This window comes from Chroicocephalus ridibundus, chromosome 6, assembly GCF_963924245.1.
Source record: "Chroicocephalus ridibundus chromosome 6, bChrRid1.1, whole genome shotgun sequence".
Classification (NCBI taxonomy): domain Eukaryota; kingdom Metazoa; phylum Chordata; class Aves; order Charadriiformes; family Laridae; genus Chroicocephalus; species Chroicocephalus ridibundus.
The window spans coordinates 75,821,231-75,839,013 of record NC_086289.1 but is presented as its reverse complement, the minus strand read 5'-3'; the positions used below and the strand labels follow the sequence as shown (position 1 = coordinate 75,839,013).

General features: G+C 49.4%; 1 protein-coding gene across 1 annotated transcript; it reads right to left on the bottom strand.

The window, feature by feature from the left end:
* Positions 1-1,876: 1,876 nt before the first annotated feature.
* Positions 1,877-16,419, bottom strand: SENP5 (SUMO specific peptidase 5). Its single transcript, XM_063337551.1, has 9 exons — positions 15,343-16,419; positions 11,918-12,023; positions 11,620-11,767; positions 10,943-10,990; positions 8,997-9,074; positions 6,221-6,358; positions 4,503-4,586; positions 3,071-3,121; positions 1,877-2,980 (listed from the first exon to the last, which is right to left on the bottom strand). Exons 1-9 carry the CDS (start codon positions 16,286-16,288, stop codon positions 2,870-2,872), a joined length of 1,710 nt encoding a protein of 569 aa, XP_063193621.1. The 5' UTR covers positions 16,289-16,419; the 3' UTR covers positions 1,877-2,869.
* Positions 16,420-17,783: the final 1,364 nt, after the last annotated feature.

Below are 17,783 nucleotides of genomic sequence, written 5' to 3'. Positions count from 1 at the left end.
AACGGGAACACTTGTCAGCAAACCTCTAGATGACAAGAAAGCACATAAGAAGCACTTTCCAACATGCATCGTTCCCCACCCTGTTCCCCAATTCACAAGGCGGCAGATTGAAACGCAGGCCCTCCTCCCCTCCAACGGTCTGGGACACAGATGCACTTGCTTCAAAGCAGCCGCGTCCCGTTAAACACCAAGTTCACAGAAACACCGCCCTTTTACTGGTGCCACCGATACAGGCATCACGATTAAAGACTCCTCCCAACCTCGCGTGCCGAGGAAGATGGATTCCTACCAACCAGTGGTGGGCACCAAGTTTCAGGAAAGGACTACCTGAGGTCCAGTACTCCAACATATTCCCACGCGATGAAAAATATCCATTACAAGGCAACTTCCACAAAAAATAAGGGTGTTCCTCGGAAGCACTGAGTCTCCCAGGCTGGTACGCTGCCACGGCACGCCCTTCACGCTTCCTTACCAAACAGCTTAAGCTCAGAAAATAACGGCAGCTTGCTTGTGCAGTTCCCTGTCGGTATCTCTCCCCCGCTCCGCAGGGCGTCTTGCCTGAAGATGCCGCCTCACCCGCAGGCATCCCACGCTGGCACCGCCTTCACGGCTCCTCCCGGCCACCCTCCCTCCTCGCTCATGCTGGTACACCCGCAGTGACGACTTACACGGAGGTGAGAACTCCTCTGTCCTCGGGGCTAAGAGCAGCTTTTTGGCTGGGTCAGTTTTCACCCGGATCAGCTGAGCTGGTCCCACCACGCGGCAGCGTCAGTTATTTGCACCATTGAGGTGACAGCAGCAGAGAGGAGACCAGAAGGGCAGCACTGCCTTACATCTTCTACCATCTTACTACTACCCGTAAGTCTCGCTCCCTTATTCTCTCCCCCGCTTCTGGGGAGGGAGAGGGGTTCACAGAAACCATCCCTCCTTCAGTGGCCAGCCCAGCCTAAACCTCATACCTAGCTCATGGGAAACTACATCCCCAGCTTCAATTTTCACGGACGTCTCCCCGCGCTGCTGGCAGCCGCTCGTCCCAGGAGGGTGCTGCTGTTTGTGCCAGTAACACGCCAGGGGAGCACCGAGAAGCCCTGTGCCGTGGGGTGCCCTGCGCCTCGCAATGGGCAAACGTACGTTTAGCCAGTCTGGGTCTCAAGGTTCTTTCCGATTCAGTAAGTTCCTTGTTTAAATTATTTAACCGAGTGCTTAACGCCTTCCTTATCTTGCCAACTTAAGCCAGTCCTTCCAGCTGCCAACACGGGGAAGTGGGAACACCCAAGGATAGGGCAGGATCTCCTTCCCCAGCACAACACAGCGTGGACGCGCGTCCTCCTCCCAGCCCCGCCGGGCCTGGCGCTCCCTCCCGTAACCCCGGGGGCACTTGCACTGCCTTCGCTCGAGCCTAAACCAATTTGCAGGCCAGGGAACTCGGAGCGGCTTTCCCCATCCCCGCCGAGATCGGGGCTATGGCCAGGCACAAACCGAAGCTGTGCACGAGGTGACGGTCAGCGGCCAGAAGAGCTCTCCTCTGGGCTCACTCCTCTGCCTGGCAGACAAACCCAGCGAGGACGTTTGCTGCCGCAGCAGTCCCATACAACAGCCGCTTCGAACACGCGCAGCTCTCCAGCAAGGAGCACGTCATGCTTTACAGATCAAGGCAAAACACCCCGAAGTCTCAAGGGCCGAGTGCTCTCGCTCGTCCCTGCCCGGCACAACAACCCGGCAAAGCTCAGGGCCGGAGCCCCAGCCCTCCGACGCACACCGACACGGCCGCTGGTGTTCGTACAGCACCCGCCACAAGCGCTTATTCCCAACCAGGCCCATCGGTGCTACCAGACGCAAACAAAACCAGGGATATCCGAGACAATCACACAGCGGATGCAGCAGAAATGAATTCATTTATATTTGAACAAAGGCAAAAGCCAACGGGAGGTTAAACACGACAAGCTGGAAGGGAGTTCATTCGAAGACAGAGCCGAAGGGAGCGATGCCGAAACGGTACATTTGACTGCATCTTGTGGAACTGAAAAAGGAGTCAAAGCCAGCTGAGATTTAAACAGTTGCAGCCAAGGAGTTTATCTTAGGATCTAAGCTGTGATTCTTCAGCTTTATAATTCTCCTTAATACGCATATCGTGGAGACTTCTGCAGCATATAGGAACATACCGTCACCCTGACTGACTGACCACCTCCGTACTGCTTACTTGACAGACAAGTGCTGAAGCTTTATTTGTGCAAAGGCTGCTTTTATCTATAGGGACAGGCTGATAATGACAGCTGGATAAATGTTAACAGAACAAACTTTATTAGCAACTCGATCTATTTAAAAAAGGGGTCTCCACAAATTAGATCTGTAGATGAGTTTAGCCACCCTAAAAAGTGGTAATTGGGTATTATACAGCCACAACAGGGACAATGGAACTACCAAATAGGTTCTAGCTGTTCTTTTTATGGCATTGATTTTTTTTTTTGATACATTCAAAGCATTATTGCATCAGAAAACATATCATGCATCTTTATGTTTCCAGACAAAATCACCTGTATTTGTCATTTCTAGCTACATCTCAAAGGTGCACCAAATCTACAGTTTTATGGTTTTAGTTGCATGCTTTGCCTATGTGCATGCTGAGATAATAAATATTAAATACAGGAAAGAACATAAGAGAACCAAACTGACATAAGGAATATTTTATGGCAGCTCTGTTATGTTCTGCCAGTTAAAGAGCTCGTCAAAAAAACTGAGGTAACAACAGTGGCCACACCACTCAGCTGAGAATCGCTCAAAATTCACGGAAGTTTTCAGAAATTCAAGTACACAAACACCAGCTGCAACTTGTCAGAAATGCCAGAGAAATTAGGTTGGCTGCATTTTATTAGTCTATTAGCTGGCGTTCACACAGCTCCTTGTAAATCCTTTTTCTCACTCGGGGCATATCTTCCTGGGAGAACTGAAAAGGCTGGTCTAAGGCGAGGCACTTGCAGTACTGAGGAAAAGGAAAAGGCTCGATTGAAAAAAAGGACGTTTCGTACACAAACAACACAGGGCACCGAGTTTTAAAAAGCAGTACTCTTACCTGGAGCACGAAAACCCCACAGTCACTGTCATTTTTCTGTTGTGGAATGCACTAAAAGAAAAAGAAACAAGACGAGCCACGTTAGATCCTTACTCATCCTTTTGCTCTCTAAGTCCCGCTTAAAGGCCAAGAGGAGACTCGGGAAATGGATCGGGTGTCGCGTTCTCAGGGCTGGCTGTTCCGCAGCACTACGAACTGCAGTTGTCATCGCTGTTTCTCAGCCCAGCCTTTGCAAGGTGACACTCAACACCTTGTTAGAGTAGCACCCAACGTTTAGAAAAATACATAGCGTAGGACAGAAAACAGATTACAAATCTTTCTTTCGAGTTTATTTTCTGTTAGCGACCTACACAGAACAGCTTCTCGATTAGTTTAAATAAATGTTTGTACAGCATTATCTGCTTTGCACAGGACCAAACCCTACCGGCGAAGACCCCAGGCCTAGGGGAAGGTTACTCTCCGCAGCCCTGCCGCCGGCGGGGGCTCTCGCACCCCAGCCATGCCACGGGGGCCCAAAGGACGTGAAGGGTGCTGCATCGCCAGGCCACGGGACCCAGCGAAGCACTCGCAAACGCCATCTTTCAAACTTCGCTATTTCTTCAAACATGCTTCATTTTGATCCGCGGAGCTAAAAAGTCCCACTCACTAGCGCCGCTCCGTCTCCGGCACTGGAAGAGTCCCCGGTTTCCCCCAGCTCCCAGCTCTTGCGCCCCACGGACCGCGGGAGGGCAAACCCCGATTGCGCAGCACGTGCAGAGAGGAATAATGTCATCATTGTAGCAGCACCTAAAAATAATCCTGCGCAAGGAGGGAGCTGTTGGGAGTGTTTCTAGTGTGCAATGACCTGTTTTATATCTTTGGAGTTATTATGGGATGGCCACGCAATCCACATATTCCCTCATTTACACTACACACAAGTTATTCTCTTTTGTTGTTGCCAGGCTTTGTTTACTTGTGATCAAACGTACTGTGCCACAAACAGCCCTGGAGACCAAAGCCCTCTATCCACCGCAAACAGAAACGGAGGCAGCAGCAGCACCAGCCTGTTCCTTCCCTCCCCAAATCCCATCCCCTTGGCAGAGCTCAGAACGGACCTTGCAGGAGAAGCGAGGGAGCCCAGTCTCCAGCTCGTTCAGCCCTTGACCTCGTGCCAACATGGGCACCAGGTACAGGTTTTGCTGCACGGATATTTAATTGTCCAGAGATGAGGCTCAGATCACCAAGTCATTTGCAGAAGGTATTAAAGACCTGGTGGGAGCCGAAGGAGCGGCAGAGCTCCAATTCCCACGCGTAACCACCCGTGTTGCTCCTACCACCCTCCACATGGGCAGCAGAAAACAATTTACTACGTGTACAAAGATACGGGTTCAGGAGCAGCCTCCTAAAACCTCCCAGAAAGTCAGACGCCAGAGCTGGCAGTGATGCCATTTACCTTTGTCACAGCAGTCTGCCAACCCTGAAGGAACTCGGCGCGATTCTTCTCTTTCGCTTCAGTCAGCAAATACTTTCGAATGTTCTTCAAAAAGAAAAGGGAAAAAAGCAACAATATTATTCACCAGCTAAAGAACAGGAGAGAGACACTGACATCTTGGCTGGGATCCTGTTATCAAGGAGGATGAATTTCAGGTGAGCATTAAGCACTGGAGCTGAGCTCAGCTCTGGAGGTAAGGAGATGAACTCTGGTGGGTTCTCCGCCTTCTACCGTCAAGGCTCATTTTGGTCTATCAAGGGGATCATTAGCCCCGCAGCCCCCCCGTACACTGACATACTAAATACTAGCCCAGCTGTGGCCCTCGGGCACAGAGTGCTCGGACACGCGGGGACACACCGTGCAGTCCGGCACGCGTCCTCTCCTGGCTGACACCAAGACCCTTACCTTCACCGGGACAGCATTTTCCTGCCTGGATCTCCGTACAAAACACAGTTCTGCAGCTAATCAGCAAAGCTCCAGGGAGAGTTTTAGTGACATACAGGAAAAAATAGTCTGACACGGGTGAAGAGAAGGAAGCAAGATAAATGAGCCTATGGTCTTGGGTTAAGCAAATCCTTCTCCTTCTCTGAGAACAGGCTGGCGGTTTATAGCCCAGTTTAAACACGCTCCAGCACACTAATGTTCACCTCAGCGGGTGGATCACACTGGAGTTTTGGGTAATGGCCCCCATTCCCCTACAAAGGGCAGGAATAAAAGCAGCTGGTGTTTGCGAGACCTTTAAGTGCAAGTGCGGTGCCTGGAGCGGGGTGGATGGACGGGAGAGGCTGCAGGGCTGCGGAGAGGGACCTCCCCTGCACCGCAAGCTCAGGAGCTGGAGAGCACGAGGTCTCTCGCTCCCAGAACAAACATTATCCTCATCCTCAGCAAATGCCAGCAGGAAACTAGTATCTTCATTCAGAAGTCCTAGCTGGGAACTCTCCTGGGTACAATAATTACTACTCTTCTGTAAGCCAACAACTACACGCAGTTAAAAGTAGAGGGCTGCTGCATCAAGCAAGCAATTAAGTTTACAAAATTAGCTTTTGTAAGAGGGTCATTACAATTTGCTAGTCCCAGCAAAAATTTTCCGGCTGCTCTTTACCACGAAGACTGATAATTTAACTCCAGCGCTGAGGTCGCAGCACCGAAAGGTTGCCGGGTTGCAATGAGAGGTGCCCAGCCCGCGCCCATGCGGAGAGCGGAAGAAGGCAGCGCGCTGTCGGCAGCGCCGTGACACGGACACCCCGCTGCGCAGCACCCTCCGTCTCTCCTCCCAGCCAGGCGGCCTCCCCCAGGAAAGGCGTTTTCCCAGGTTACCGTTTCCTCAAGACAAGTCCCTCAGCAGTTTGAAGAGCTGCCTTTGCTCCCCTCCCGGCCACTCTGCTCCGTGGCACTTGGCTTCGAGCCCCTGCTTTCTGTGGGAGTGACAAGAGCGCCACAAAAGGTGCCGATTACACCTCGGGCTAATTAGGCAACAGGCAATCTGACCTCAACTCCCCGCTCTGGTGTGACCCTCAAGGGCCCTGCTTCAGACCCCTCAGCAGGACAAGCCGATGCTCATCTCACACACGGCAGGACGACGACAGACACGCTGCCTTTAACGTTTAAGGCTAAACAGAAACAGGGGGGTGGGGTGGTTTGGGTAAGATAACGGTTCAAACTGCAGACACAGCTCTTACCTCTACGCAAAACTTAAAATGAATGCCTTGGGAATCATAAAATGAAATAATTCGACTGGGGATGTTCACAGTAATGAGGGACCAGTGGACTTCCAGGTGAATAGGAATTAACAAGAGAGTCTTTTTGAACAAGTCCACCTGGCAAGAAGAACAACGCAGGTTAGAGACAATTCCGGGCACGACACCGCAAAGCAAGAGACCGATGTACCTACGCCCCCTCTCCGCCCCCTGACAGAAGTCTTCCATTTCTCCCTCCCCTCGTCCACCACATTGCTCGCGTTTGTCTCATACACAACTTATCAGCAGGCACAAAACCCCAGTGACAGCGGGGAACGCGGCTCAGGAGCATCGCAGAGTAGCAGCGTTCGCCACCGCTGTATTCGTGGCAAAAGCCCGCTCACGTTGCACTTTAACATCTGCATCCAAGTGGGGTTTCTTAAGCAAGGGTGGTAACGCAGTCGAGCCTCAATCTGCGTTAGCTACGTGTCCTCAGCAGTGCCACCCCTGCAGGATGAACACCGCAGCTCCCATCGGAGCGGCGTGGTGGAGGGGTGGCAGATGAGGCAGTTGTGACCACAAACACCCCACAGACCAGCGCGGTGGGACTCCCTCCGCCGCCACCCCGGCTCTGCCACGTGTCGGAGGGAGGCAGAGGAGCACACGGTGCTTCGGCGAGCGGGGAAAGGCAGGGGGTGAAGAGAGAGCAGAATCATCCTTCCTCGAACCTGACTTTGCAGCAGATGCGCTGCGGTCACAGCAAGCAAACAAGGGAGACGGGCTCCGAGTACAGAACACGGAGACCGGGTACAACTCCCCCGGTGCCTGTGCGGCAGATGAGCCTTTATGCTTTTGGAAGCCAGTCAAGCCGGGGCCTTTCATGATTTTCCTTCTCCCCGCTACTCTTGAAATGGTTGTCTAATTGCTGGGGTTTTGGTGGTACAGTCCAGAAAATAAGCAAAAATAGAATATTGAACTAAATGAACTCATCCTGTCGTAAGATTTCTATGCTGCTTTTTTTTTGTTTGTTTCTTTTTAAGCACCGTGCGATTCAAACAGTACATAATTGCTGCACTAGTGGCAAAGGCAGGTCCTTTGTAGGAAAGAAAAGCGTATTTTTTGAGTAACAGTGGGAAGCTGAAGGCACAAAAAGGCCGGAGCGTTCACAGCAGTTATCAGCGAGCCTTGCGCACAGCAGGACTGTGACTGTCACCAGCACCGAGCATCACCGGTCCCACCGGCGGGGGCTGCCTCCTGAGCAGATCACAGCAGGCTCGCTGCACGGCCATCCGTCACTCTCGGAGAGAAGCAAAGAGACGCCAGCCAGCAGCCAGCTGAGCCCAGGAAGGAGAACTGGAGTAAGACAGATGAACTACACCTCCCGTGACGTCCAGCAACGGCAGAGCCGTGCCAAACTCAAGGGTCCTCACGTCACCCTACTCGTGGGATTGCTGCAGGCACGAAAACCTGTAGCAGAAGAGTGGCAAGAGGCAGCCAAAAGCTCAAAGGGTCTTTAGTTAAGACCTGCTGTACAGAAAGAACAGTGGCAAGCCAGGCTGGCTTCGGCTGGCCAACAAGACAGCGGATCTGAGCCGCAGGGCCAGTCCGGTCAGTGGCCAGAAGGGACGGGCACCAACAGGAGCTTTGACACCTCTGCAGCTGGAGAGAGAAGAGCACGTCCTTCTAGGCTCTGGCCTCCCATATCCCAGGAGAGCACGTTTATAAAACCTGGTATAAATCCCCCAGCGTGTTTAAAAAGCAGAAACAAGCTCCCCTTAATTGCACACTGCGGGACGAAGCAGTCTGTGAATCCTTCAAGAGACACCGCTTCGCTCTCACCCCTGCTCCCGAGATTCTTCAGGGTTGCGAGTGCAAGTGTCCGAGCAGCTGTCCTGCTCTCCCCTGCGCCCTCCCCAGCTGCAACACCGACACAGGTGCTGCCTGCGGAAACTACCTTCACTTTGGGGGTTTTTGCAAAACTCGGGTTGCTGGAGAAAAAGAACATCTTTTAAAAAAAATATCTGGGAATATTAAGCACCAATATTCAGTCTCTCTTTAAAGAGATTTTAATAAATTATATGAATAGATTTTATATTTGGATAATGAGTTCATCTCTAGCATTTCACAGATGTGGGCTATTTAAGTGCTTCTGCAGAAAGACCATACATTCAAGCATGGCCCTTGATTAGTCTTGCCTCATCTCCCATATTAGAAAGGACAAATGTTCACTGAAAAAGAGTACTGCTCTTCAGATTAGCTACCTCGGAAAATACCACAACCCATGGTCTGGTACGTGTTCTGGAAAGCAAGATGAATTCTGCTCTTGTCGCACGGACTTTGTCGCATTAACCATTGGTCCCCAGTTTCTGCTCTCTAGCACCTGTACGTGTCACTCAGGAGTAACAATTCAATTTTATCAAACTACCCCAGTTTGAGACAAAAGGAAGAAGCGGAATGAAGTCTGCTCCCCGTAGGTTACCGTACCTGGCACGGTCAGGAGCAGCAAGAGACATTTCTTGCAGCTGAATTAGCAGCTTGCACGAACATACACAAAGAGATAACCTGCCGCCGGCGAGGAAGGCATTCAAAGAGCGTTTTCACAACATAACCATACTAACTTGAGTGGTGCCAACCCACTGTTTCATTAGCCCCTCTCCGCTTCGTACAGCTCCTCGGCAAGCCCATCCTTCGCAGGTACCACCCCGTAGCCCAGTTTGGAGTGAGTGATTCAACCCAGCCCACGAGAACAGAGCGCTGGCGACAGGGCGTTGAAGGATACCTTTTTAGTCCATCGCTTTACCCCGTTATATCCTTTGGTTACGAGCTGTCTATGAAAAAAGCTGTTAAAGAAATGAACCTGAAAAAGAGAGAGAGAGGAGGAATGAGCATAGAAATCTTCACGCACAGTCATTCCCCTTCCCCCGGGATAATTTATACAAAACAACTTGTAATGAGGCATTATTTAATGCAGGTTTAGAAACAGAACCCCAGCAGGGACAAACAGAGGCTCTGCCAAGGCTGAACTATTGCTGTTCTTCAGCAAGCAAATACAGCACGCCTTGTTTCCCTATAATACATGACGTGAGCCACTGCAGCGCTTACATTTACACTTTTCTGTCTCCAGGCACATCGTGCTTAATTTTTTGCTGGGGATGGACTTGGGAGAAAAACGCCAGGATAAGGAGTTACAGTTTTTGTTGTTCTTTACAGGGATTAAGGAAGAGAAGACTGGACTGGCAAAGGGGGGGTGTGGAGAAGGGAGTAACTTCTGCTTTTAGTTGCTGGAAGCTGAGGCTCAAAAAAAAAAAACCAAACCCAAAAAAACCCCAACCCCTAATAAAAAATTGATCAAAACAGTTATGAGATTTAATCCAATGGTCATTTGTATTCAACTACTATGACCAGCTCCAGACAAAACCAACGTTCTGCTATTTAAAAGCATTTTTAGGTTATACCACATCCATTTTGTAACTAAAAACCTACATTTATTGCAAAAAATGTAAACTTCTGTTAAAAAAAATATTATTTAGCTCCAGGTTAACACTATTATTCCCTGTGCTTAGCTTCTTGCAATTACAGGAACAGATTAATACAAATGGAAATCTGCAACATCTGTTTTTAATAATTCTGCTAGTATAGAGGTGGTGGAAGGCTTGAGTTATTACTTGAAAAAAAAGTTAGAAAATTCAGCATCTGAAAAGAGCCTAACACCCATTAGCTATGCCAACAGACTTCAAAACCACATTCTGAGGTACCAGCACAGAATCTCCCACGAGGATTTCAATTATGCACTATGAAGAAAAAGCAGACACAAGCAAACAGATACAATCTCCACCAGCACAACCCCGGCACACACTCGGGGAGTACGGAGAATACTAATGAAGAATCACCATCACCACCAATCAAAGCAACAACGCTCATTCTTCTGAGCTTGAAGATTTTAAGACTTACGTTCTGCAGAGCTCATCTAAAAATGGCTTTGTTTGGTTCTTCCTTTGTGGTCTCACCTGAAAATCGTTCAGCTCTACCAGCAAACAGATGGCTTTTTATAATTGCCACTGCTGCAAATGTAGTCACAGAAGGGGGGGGCTGTTTTCTTGATTTTTTTTTCTTTTCTTTTTTTCAACTGCCACCAACAGTTCGACACTGCAGTTGGAGAGCAGCGAGCACTCTGTTGAGGATGCACAAACCCAAGAGAGTCCTGCAGAGTGAACGCTGCCGAGGAAGCGAGCAGCTCTGCGTGGATTCGCGTTCCCCAGGCAGGCATCTGCAGGGGGACACGGCTCAGCTGCCACCATTCATGGTCTGTCATCTCAGCAGAAACCCATCCTCATCGGGAATCTCAGCTGAAACACCTGGCTGGTGAACGAGGGCACGGGCAAAGCCCTTTAGAAGCTGATAAGCTGGAGACAGAAACCTCTGAGGGGAGAGTGGGAGGGGTGAAACCAGGGCACTTGTCTCCTACAGGTACCTCAGAACATCAGGCTACCACAGACACCTGCGGAGCCCGGCCAGTAAGTTCTGAACCAAGAGCACCAGCACTGAAAACTGCATTTTAGCACAGGAAAGGAAGAAAATCTGAGCGGCAGATAGCAACAAATGATAATGGACCCACTCAGAACATCACTGAGCTACATCTCGAGTCTGTATCCGATATACGTAATGTGTCACCCTTCCCTCTCAATCTCTCATTAGGTACATTTGCATAATAACAAAAACCCTCACCTTTTCAGGGACTGCATCCATTATGAGTTCACCATACATGTTAATGATCTGTAAGAGTTAGGAAATGTTTGAGTATGCACAGAACAGTTTTGTAAAACTCAAATTCCCAAGTTCCCATAAACCGTAGGGCCCTTCACGCTTCCACCCCCAGGAGGAGGTGAGCAGCCACAGCAGCTGTCTGCAGTCTGAAGGACACGCACTCTGGAGCTAACGGCGGCCGGCCCGGAGAGAGACTGTAACTAGCTGCTTGAAGCCTGCCGCAATCTGAAATGCAGTTTAATTCAATTTAAATCTACTGGTGTGTGCCCTGGGCACTGCAGCCGCCTTGGCTTTTGGCTGCGGGCCACAGTCTGCTACTTCACTCTGCTGTTCTTGTCACCTGCTCAAGCTTGGGCACGGAGGCAGATGCTAAAACCTACATGGGTAGCCACTGTTTTCCCAAAATAGCGCAACATCATTTCTTCCAACGGGAACGGTTTGGTTGCGACACCTCCCGTCTTCCAGACTTGTGACCCCTATTGCACCTGCCTTTGCAAAAGCTGCTCCCCACTTCTTTTACCTCGCACGCGTGCAGCAAGGATGGGCCACCTCGAACACAGCAGCGGGCGCACCACCGATACCCCCATGTAAACGGGCTGGGAAAGGGAAAGGGAACACAAACACCAAGCATCTCTGACCTGGTCATTGAGCCAGTTCTGGCCTTCCAGTGTAGCTAAATCGTCCATATCTAGCATGTGCTTATTATAGAAGACCCGGAAATTGCAAGTGGAGGTTTTTGGATGTTTTTCCCGATACTTCATGATTTCCCTGGTGATAAAAGGTTTTCTAAAACAGGATTGAAAAGGCAGAAAAGAAAAATAAGTCAAGGTCATATCAAATGGACTTCTGTTCTGTTAGGTGTTAGACGTGGAGCGTGCAGTAGCAATGCAAGCAATTTGTCCTTAACAAAGTCTAGAATTTGATACTGCTACACACCTATGGGAGAAATCTTCATTAAAGACTTCTTTTAATCTTCCCATGACATCTTTTTCACAGAGTGGAACTAAACTGCCATATTTCTTCATAACTTCATCTAGGAATCCTTTAAATACACCAGAAAAATGAAAGTACAAACATGTAAAAAACCCTCCGAGTCCCCCAGCGCAGTAAAGCAGTCACCTCTTCCAAGCAGGAGCAGCAATCATTCTGCACCCAACCACCACACAGCACCCCACCTGGCAAGGGTATATTTCAGAAATCTAAGCTCAAATTGGCAACACCAAATAAAAGTAGGGGAAGGAGGGCAAAAATGAAAAAGCAGGAATCTGATGACTCAGCTTTACGGGGGAAGATCAGACCCCCTCCTTCCCATATACCAGTATATCTACATCAAACCAGTGCTACAAGGAGAATCCGTCCCACTGCTCATTTCAATTAGCGTCTTACACACTTTTACTGCAACATGAAAAGCCATCAATTTCTGCAGCAGTTCCCACTGAAAACCCGGTCTCTTGTCCTTACGGTACGCAGAATCACTGTCCCCAAAGGCCAGCAGCCCTGGCTGGCAGAGGGCCGCGGTCGGTGGGGTCCTCTGCTGCCCCCAGGGCGAAGGGAGGAGGCACCGGGCAGCCCCTGGGCGGCTTTAACCCGTGTACCCTGGGGACGGCAGTGAGGGTGCCACGGACAGCCACGTCAGCCTGCCACCACTTGGGAGACCACGACACCAGAAACAAAAGATATTAGCGAGGAAATAATGAAGAGATGAATGCTGGAAGAATTAAAAAACCTAGGAAATAGATTTTTTTTTTTTCTTCTCAGATATAACACTGGAACAGTGGAGACATAAATCCCACCCAAGCATCCAAAACCACTTTGAGAATGAAAGAGAATGGAAAACAGGATTTCAACACTTGCTAGGGAATAAGAGAAAAAAGACCGAGTTGTCCGGCTTGCTGAAAATGAGTTTTCAAAGGCAGCAGAAAGCACGTGTTGTGAGCTCAGAGCCCAGGGAAAGGGCAGCGGCCCGAAGCCAGGACTCCTCAGGCCTGGCTGGGACACAGCGTCGCTGCACGTTTAGCGCTCTGTTTACTGAAGCTTTAACAGTATTTCCTGGAAACTTTCAAAGATCAGGATGGGAAAAAGCAAGATGAGAGGAACACCTGACAGAAGAAAGTGCCAGAACAGCAGCAGTAAGAAAAGAACAAAAAAAAGAAAGGAGGGAGACCAAGAACAAAACAGAACGAGAAGGAGAAAAGCAGTGAAGATCTAGCAAGACGTAGGGAAGAACCCCTGGATGTGCGTCAGAAGGAGGGGGGCTGAAGAGGGAGATCAGAGGAGGAAGAATGCTTCCCGGGAAGATCCCGGTCCATGCTCGCCTCACCTTTGCTCCCTCATATCTCAGCAGGCTGGGGCAGGGAGGATACTGCTCACCCTGGCTTCAAGTCTAGGCAGAAGATGTATGGGCATGTTGTACCTTACTCTCCGTGAATATATAACATTTTAAAAGCTTTTTCTTCGCGCACACAGAGGAGGGACCGATCTCACAGTCACAGCCAGCAGCAGCAGAGCTCCAAGGGACCTCTCGCTGCGCGGACCTCGCCTGGGCTGCTGCAACTGCGGAACTCGGGAGGGAAACACGAAGTTCCAGCGTGGTGCAAGATCAGAGACCCATCGCAACGAGGATTTACCGTGGAGCTCTGCCCGACACCTCACAGCACATCAGGGTGCACTAAACACCGCAGCCCGTTAACGGGCCAGCTCAGCTGCCGCAGAGAGCTCAAACCCGAGAGCACCCACACCACCTCCACCTCCTCCATGCAGCCACCCAGCAACTCCTGCCAGGTCAGCAGGGCCTTTTCGGGTGCAGTTAATTGTTAACGACACTCCTGAACAGACAAGAACTTCTGTGCATAGTTATCCCAAAATTAAAATTCTTTTTTACAGCTCTTCGGCCGAGAAAACTCAGCAGCGCTGTACTGTCGGTGTGAGTGTACGTAGCGCAGAGCTGGCTTCTGTCCTCGGGGAGGAACCCTTCGCTCGGAGGGCAATGGAAACTCGTCTGCCCTACTCTCATTCAGAAGCTAGGCAAGAATTCTCTTAAAATTGTCAAGTGTGGGAAAGTTTAGTGCATTTGCTGTCTGTCTTTTTCTTTTAAGCTATTCAGGCCCCCCATGAACAAGACTATGACTGCCTATCAGACCACAAAAATTTAACCTTTGCCACCCTGATACAATCTTGGCTCTTGGCTGTCACAGAAGGATTACATCTCTTCTTCTGCTGGACAAACTTTAAAACTCCATCGCAGAAGTGGCCAGTTCGCTGTTGTACCACAGTTTCTCACACAGCGCCCAGTCCTTGTTGGATCACATAAAGCCAGTCAGAGAAACACACCCCACGCTACCTCGTGGATACGGAGAGAGAAACACACCCCACGCTACCTCGTGGATACGGAAAGCTAAATCACCTCTTGAGGTTCAATGTCTCCTTCACATTCTGCTTTAGAGAATCAATTGCAGAACTGCAGGACAAAAAGGCGGGCAGTAAAATCAGAGCGTGTCAAACCTCAAACAATCCCTTTAACACCAGCTTCAGGTTCATGGGAACCTACGAAGCCAGTTTCTCCAGAGGAAGACTTCAGTTATCAGAACACCACGGAACTGGAACACTGGATTATCAGCACTAGGTGGTACCACGTGTTAGCCCACTGCTCCTCACTACGTGTATAGTACGCCGCTATACATAAACAAGACACCGATTACTATTTTTACCACAGTTCTCTTTAGAGCGACTATCAAATACTGCGTGCTCAGCATTCAGTGAAAAAAATCCCAAAGCCTTTTTGCTGAACCTTTGCTAAGACTAGTCTTGCCTTTTAAAAGAATATCGTCTAATAAGATTCACTAAGCCTACTTTGTGAACAATCAGAGAGAAAACTAAGTGATAATGAGCGATATTTGGCTATCAAAACCTGAGATTCGTGAAGGGATTTAGTTTCAGCCTGAGACAGAGCAAGAGAAGAGAGGGTGAGGCTGGAAGGAAGTGTAAGAACACTAAGGAGTTTCAAAAAGCAAGAGTAACAACTGTCAACAATTTAAAAAATTGGAAGTTTTAACCCCATATCATCTTCAGAAACCACATGATAAAAGACATTTTAAACGTCTAGGAGCAATTTTCCACAAAGATTCCAATTAAATGACATTGTACTCTCTAAAACAAAAGCAGCAGAGTCAGCATTCGACTATCCCCCAAACCGGCCTGACGCAAGCACGGGTTTGTTCTTCCTGCAGCTCTCCTCTTCGCAGCCTCGCTTCATCAAGTGTTATGCTAAGCACCCTTTACAATTCACAGTAAGAAACCATTTTAACAAAGGAATTAACGCAACATGTAAACTCTGGAAGCCCTAGGATATGTAAAAGGTATACCACAAAGCCACGCTGCCAACTGCTCGTCAGCCACCCGGGAAGCTTTCTGACTCGTCCTTTTGCCTCCCTTCCGAGTTCCTGATCTTAGTTCTGTGCTTTCTGGTGAAGGCTCCTCGAGAGGACTTTTACAGTAAGGGTGATCTAGTAACTTTGCACTGAAAACGTCCGGGTTTAAGGAGCCCTCCACTTCCATTTGGCTAGAGCTGTCCTCATTTTGTGCCAGCTCCATGGATAAAGGTCCATTTGCAAAATTATCATTGACATCAGAATCCTGCAAGGAGGATTGCAACAGTACCATTCCATCTACACCCATAACCTCATTAGGTTCTGCCTCATCTTGACCTGAAACAGCAATTTCTTTTCCTGCCACGGAGACGAAAATGTCTGAGCAGTGACGGTCGGCCAGAGCCCCGTTGGTCTCCACCCGGGGCAAGGTCTCTGCCCCCGGAGAAGCTCCAGCAGGCAGTTCTGCTGGGACAGCATCCGCACCGCCGTCCTGCCCTGCGGATTCCGGCTCCTCAGCACACGGTAACGCGTCCTGCGTGCGGCAGAGCTCGGCTGCGCCTATTTCGTTCTCCTCGCCTAAGGACTCGGGTGTATTATTGTTCATATCTGATAAGCTGTACCGGTTCCAAAGACGGTTGCTTTTAGATTTCCAGGAGGAAAGCCAATTACACAATCCACTTTCAAAATCCCGCTGGAGCGTCTCTCGATGGTCCCTCGTAACTTTCTCCACCCACCTTGGCTTGATTTTTCTCAATTTGCAGGTTTTGCCTCTTGCTCGAAGTTCCGCCGATTTTATAATTCTATACCGAAACCTAACCATAGAAAGTTTCTTATGCATCATAAATAAAGATCTCTTTTTTACGGTATGATGGTTAGATTTGGACCTCTTTATAGCTGTCAAGGGGCCACAAGTTCCATTCCACTCCCTTTGCAACAGCATTTCCTTTTATAGTTGTTTAAAACTACCAGGATTGTGTTGCCCTCACCATTATTGCTCTCCTTCCCGCTATAGACAAAACCGCCTTTCTTCACAGGTAAGGCAGCACCGTCCGGCGTCCCACATGAGACATGACGGACATTGCCAGAGGTGCCATTAAGGACAGCGACAGTTTCAAATTCTTCATTCAAGGGATATTGACTCTGAAAGGACTCTTTGTGGAGTTCTCTTACTTCTTCTCCAGATGGGCTTTCGGCTTTGCGATCGGGACAGGATCTTTTTGCTCTCAGTAGTTTTGTGAGGAAAGCTGTGGGGTTCAACAGGAGGGTTCTGATGGGGTTCAGCATTTACAGGCACATGTGGAGCCGACCTGCCTCGGAGCTCAAGCGCCTGCCTTCTGCACTGCAGTCTCCCGTACAGTTTGTTGTGAGTTAAGCTCACGATTAGCCGAGCGCTCTGTCTTCTCTTCTTAGCTAGGAGAAATTGCCTTTGGAAGCAGTATTTCCCAAGCTCCCCAAATCCAGTGGTCCATCTTCTAGACTGCGCCAGCAACTGACTTCTTTTCCAAAGCAAATGTCTTCTATGGTTTTTCATTTTTCTGCTGCATTATGATCTTGAAAAACAGCTGAAAGAACAAGGGAAAGGAATTCAGAGTTATCTGGACTGTAACACAATAGCAAAACACTGCGGCACATTCCTCAGGAACGTGCCTATCTAAGATTCCACCCGTCCTCCAAACGCAATCCTGCGTTCCCCAGGACATTCTCACTTGCCCCTGAAGGAAAAAGAAGCAATAGCTGACAGGGCTGGGTGCGTAATGGAGCCCTTCTCATTTACCTGCCCTCGGGGTAAGGCCGTGCCCAGGTAACCCCCAGCCCACGCTCGCCTGTCATTTCTCACTCCTGCGCCTGGGCTTGGCTCTCGCTCCATCCCCCGCTGTAGAGCGAGCACGGCTAGCTAGCTTGCCTCAAAAGGTATTTTGAGGTATTTAAATAGGTATTCAGAGGTGTTTAAAGTCTGACTTAAGAAGCTCTTCTGCATTTTTCACTCTACTCCGCCATAAACAGGAGGTGTCTTTTTTCTTTTGTGGAGCAGTGGGAGGGGAGTAGAAACACGGAGAGGATGAAGAGTATCGTTTAGTGCTCGGTGCGGTATCCCCGCCATACAGAAAACAGTCCAGACTTCACCACCTACAACCTAGAAAGGAACGCCGTACCTGCACTGACAGAGATGCGCACGACGGCACAGCTTAACAGTATGAGCCCTGCAATAGGTGTTTTGTAACCCCCTGCGAGTCACCACACAACTCAGCTATCACGAAAATCAGGGCACAACACCTCGTCCTGCCAATTTTCTCATACTTGCTCTTTAGCACCCACATATTTCTCCAGACTAGCTCCAGTTTATGCCTGCTTGTACGCTACAAACTCCACAAGTCTGTCTATTGCGTACCGTACCTCCCAAAGATTCCTCCAGTGCCCCCAGGAAACACCAGCCA

Bases quoted from the DNA above. Each gene is read 5' to 3' on its own strand.
- SENP5 (XM_063337551.1), bottom strand. From the start codon at position 16,288: ATGCTGTTGCAAAGGGAGTGGAATGGAACTTGTGGCCCCTTGACAGCT. The intron at 11,768-11,917 runs GTGTGTAGCAGT...ATCCTGTTTTAG, and splicing joins AATGAAGATTTCTCCCATAG to AAAACCTTTTATCACCAGGG. The intron at 10,991-11,619 runs GTCAGAGATGCT...TAACTCTTACAG, and splicing joins AGAACTGGCTCAATGACCAG to ATCATTAACATGTATGGTGA.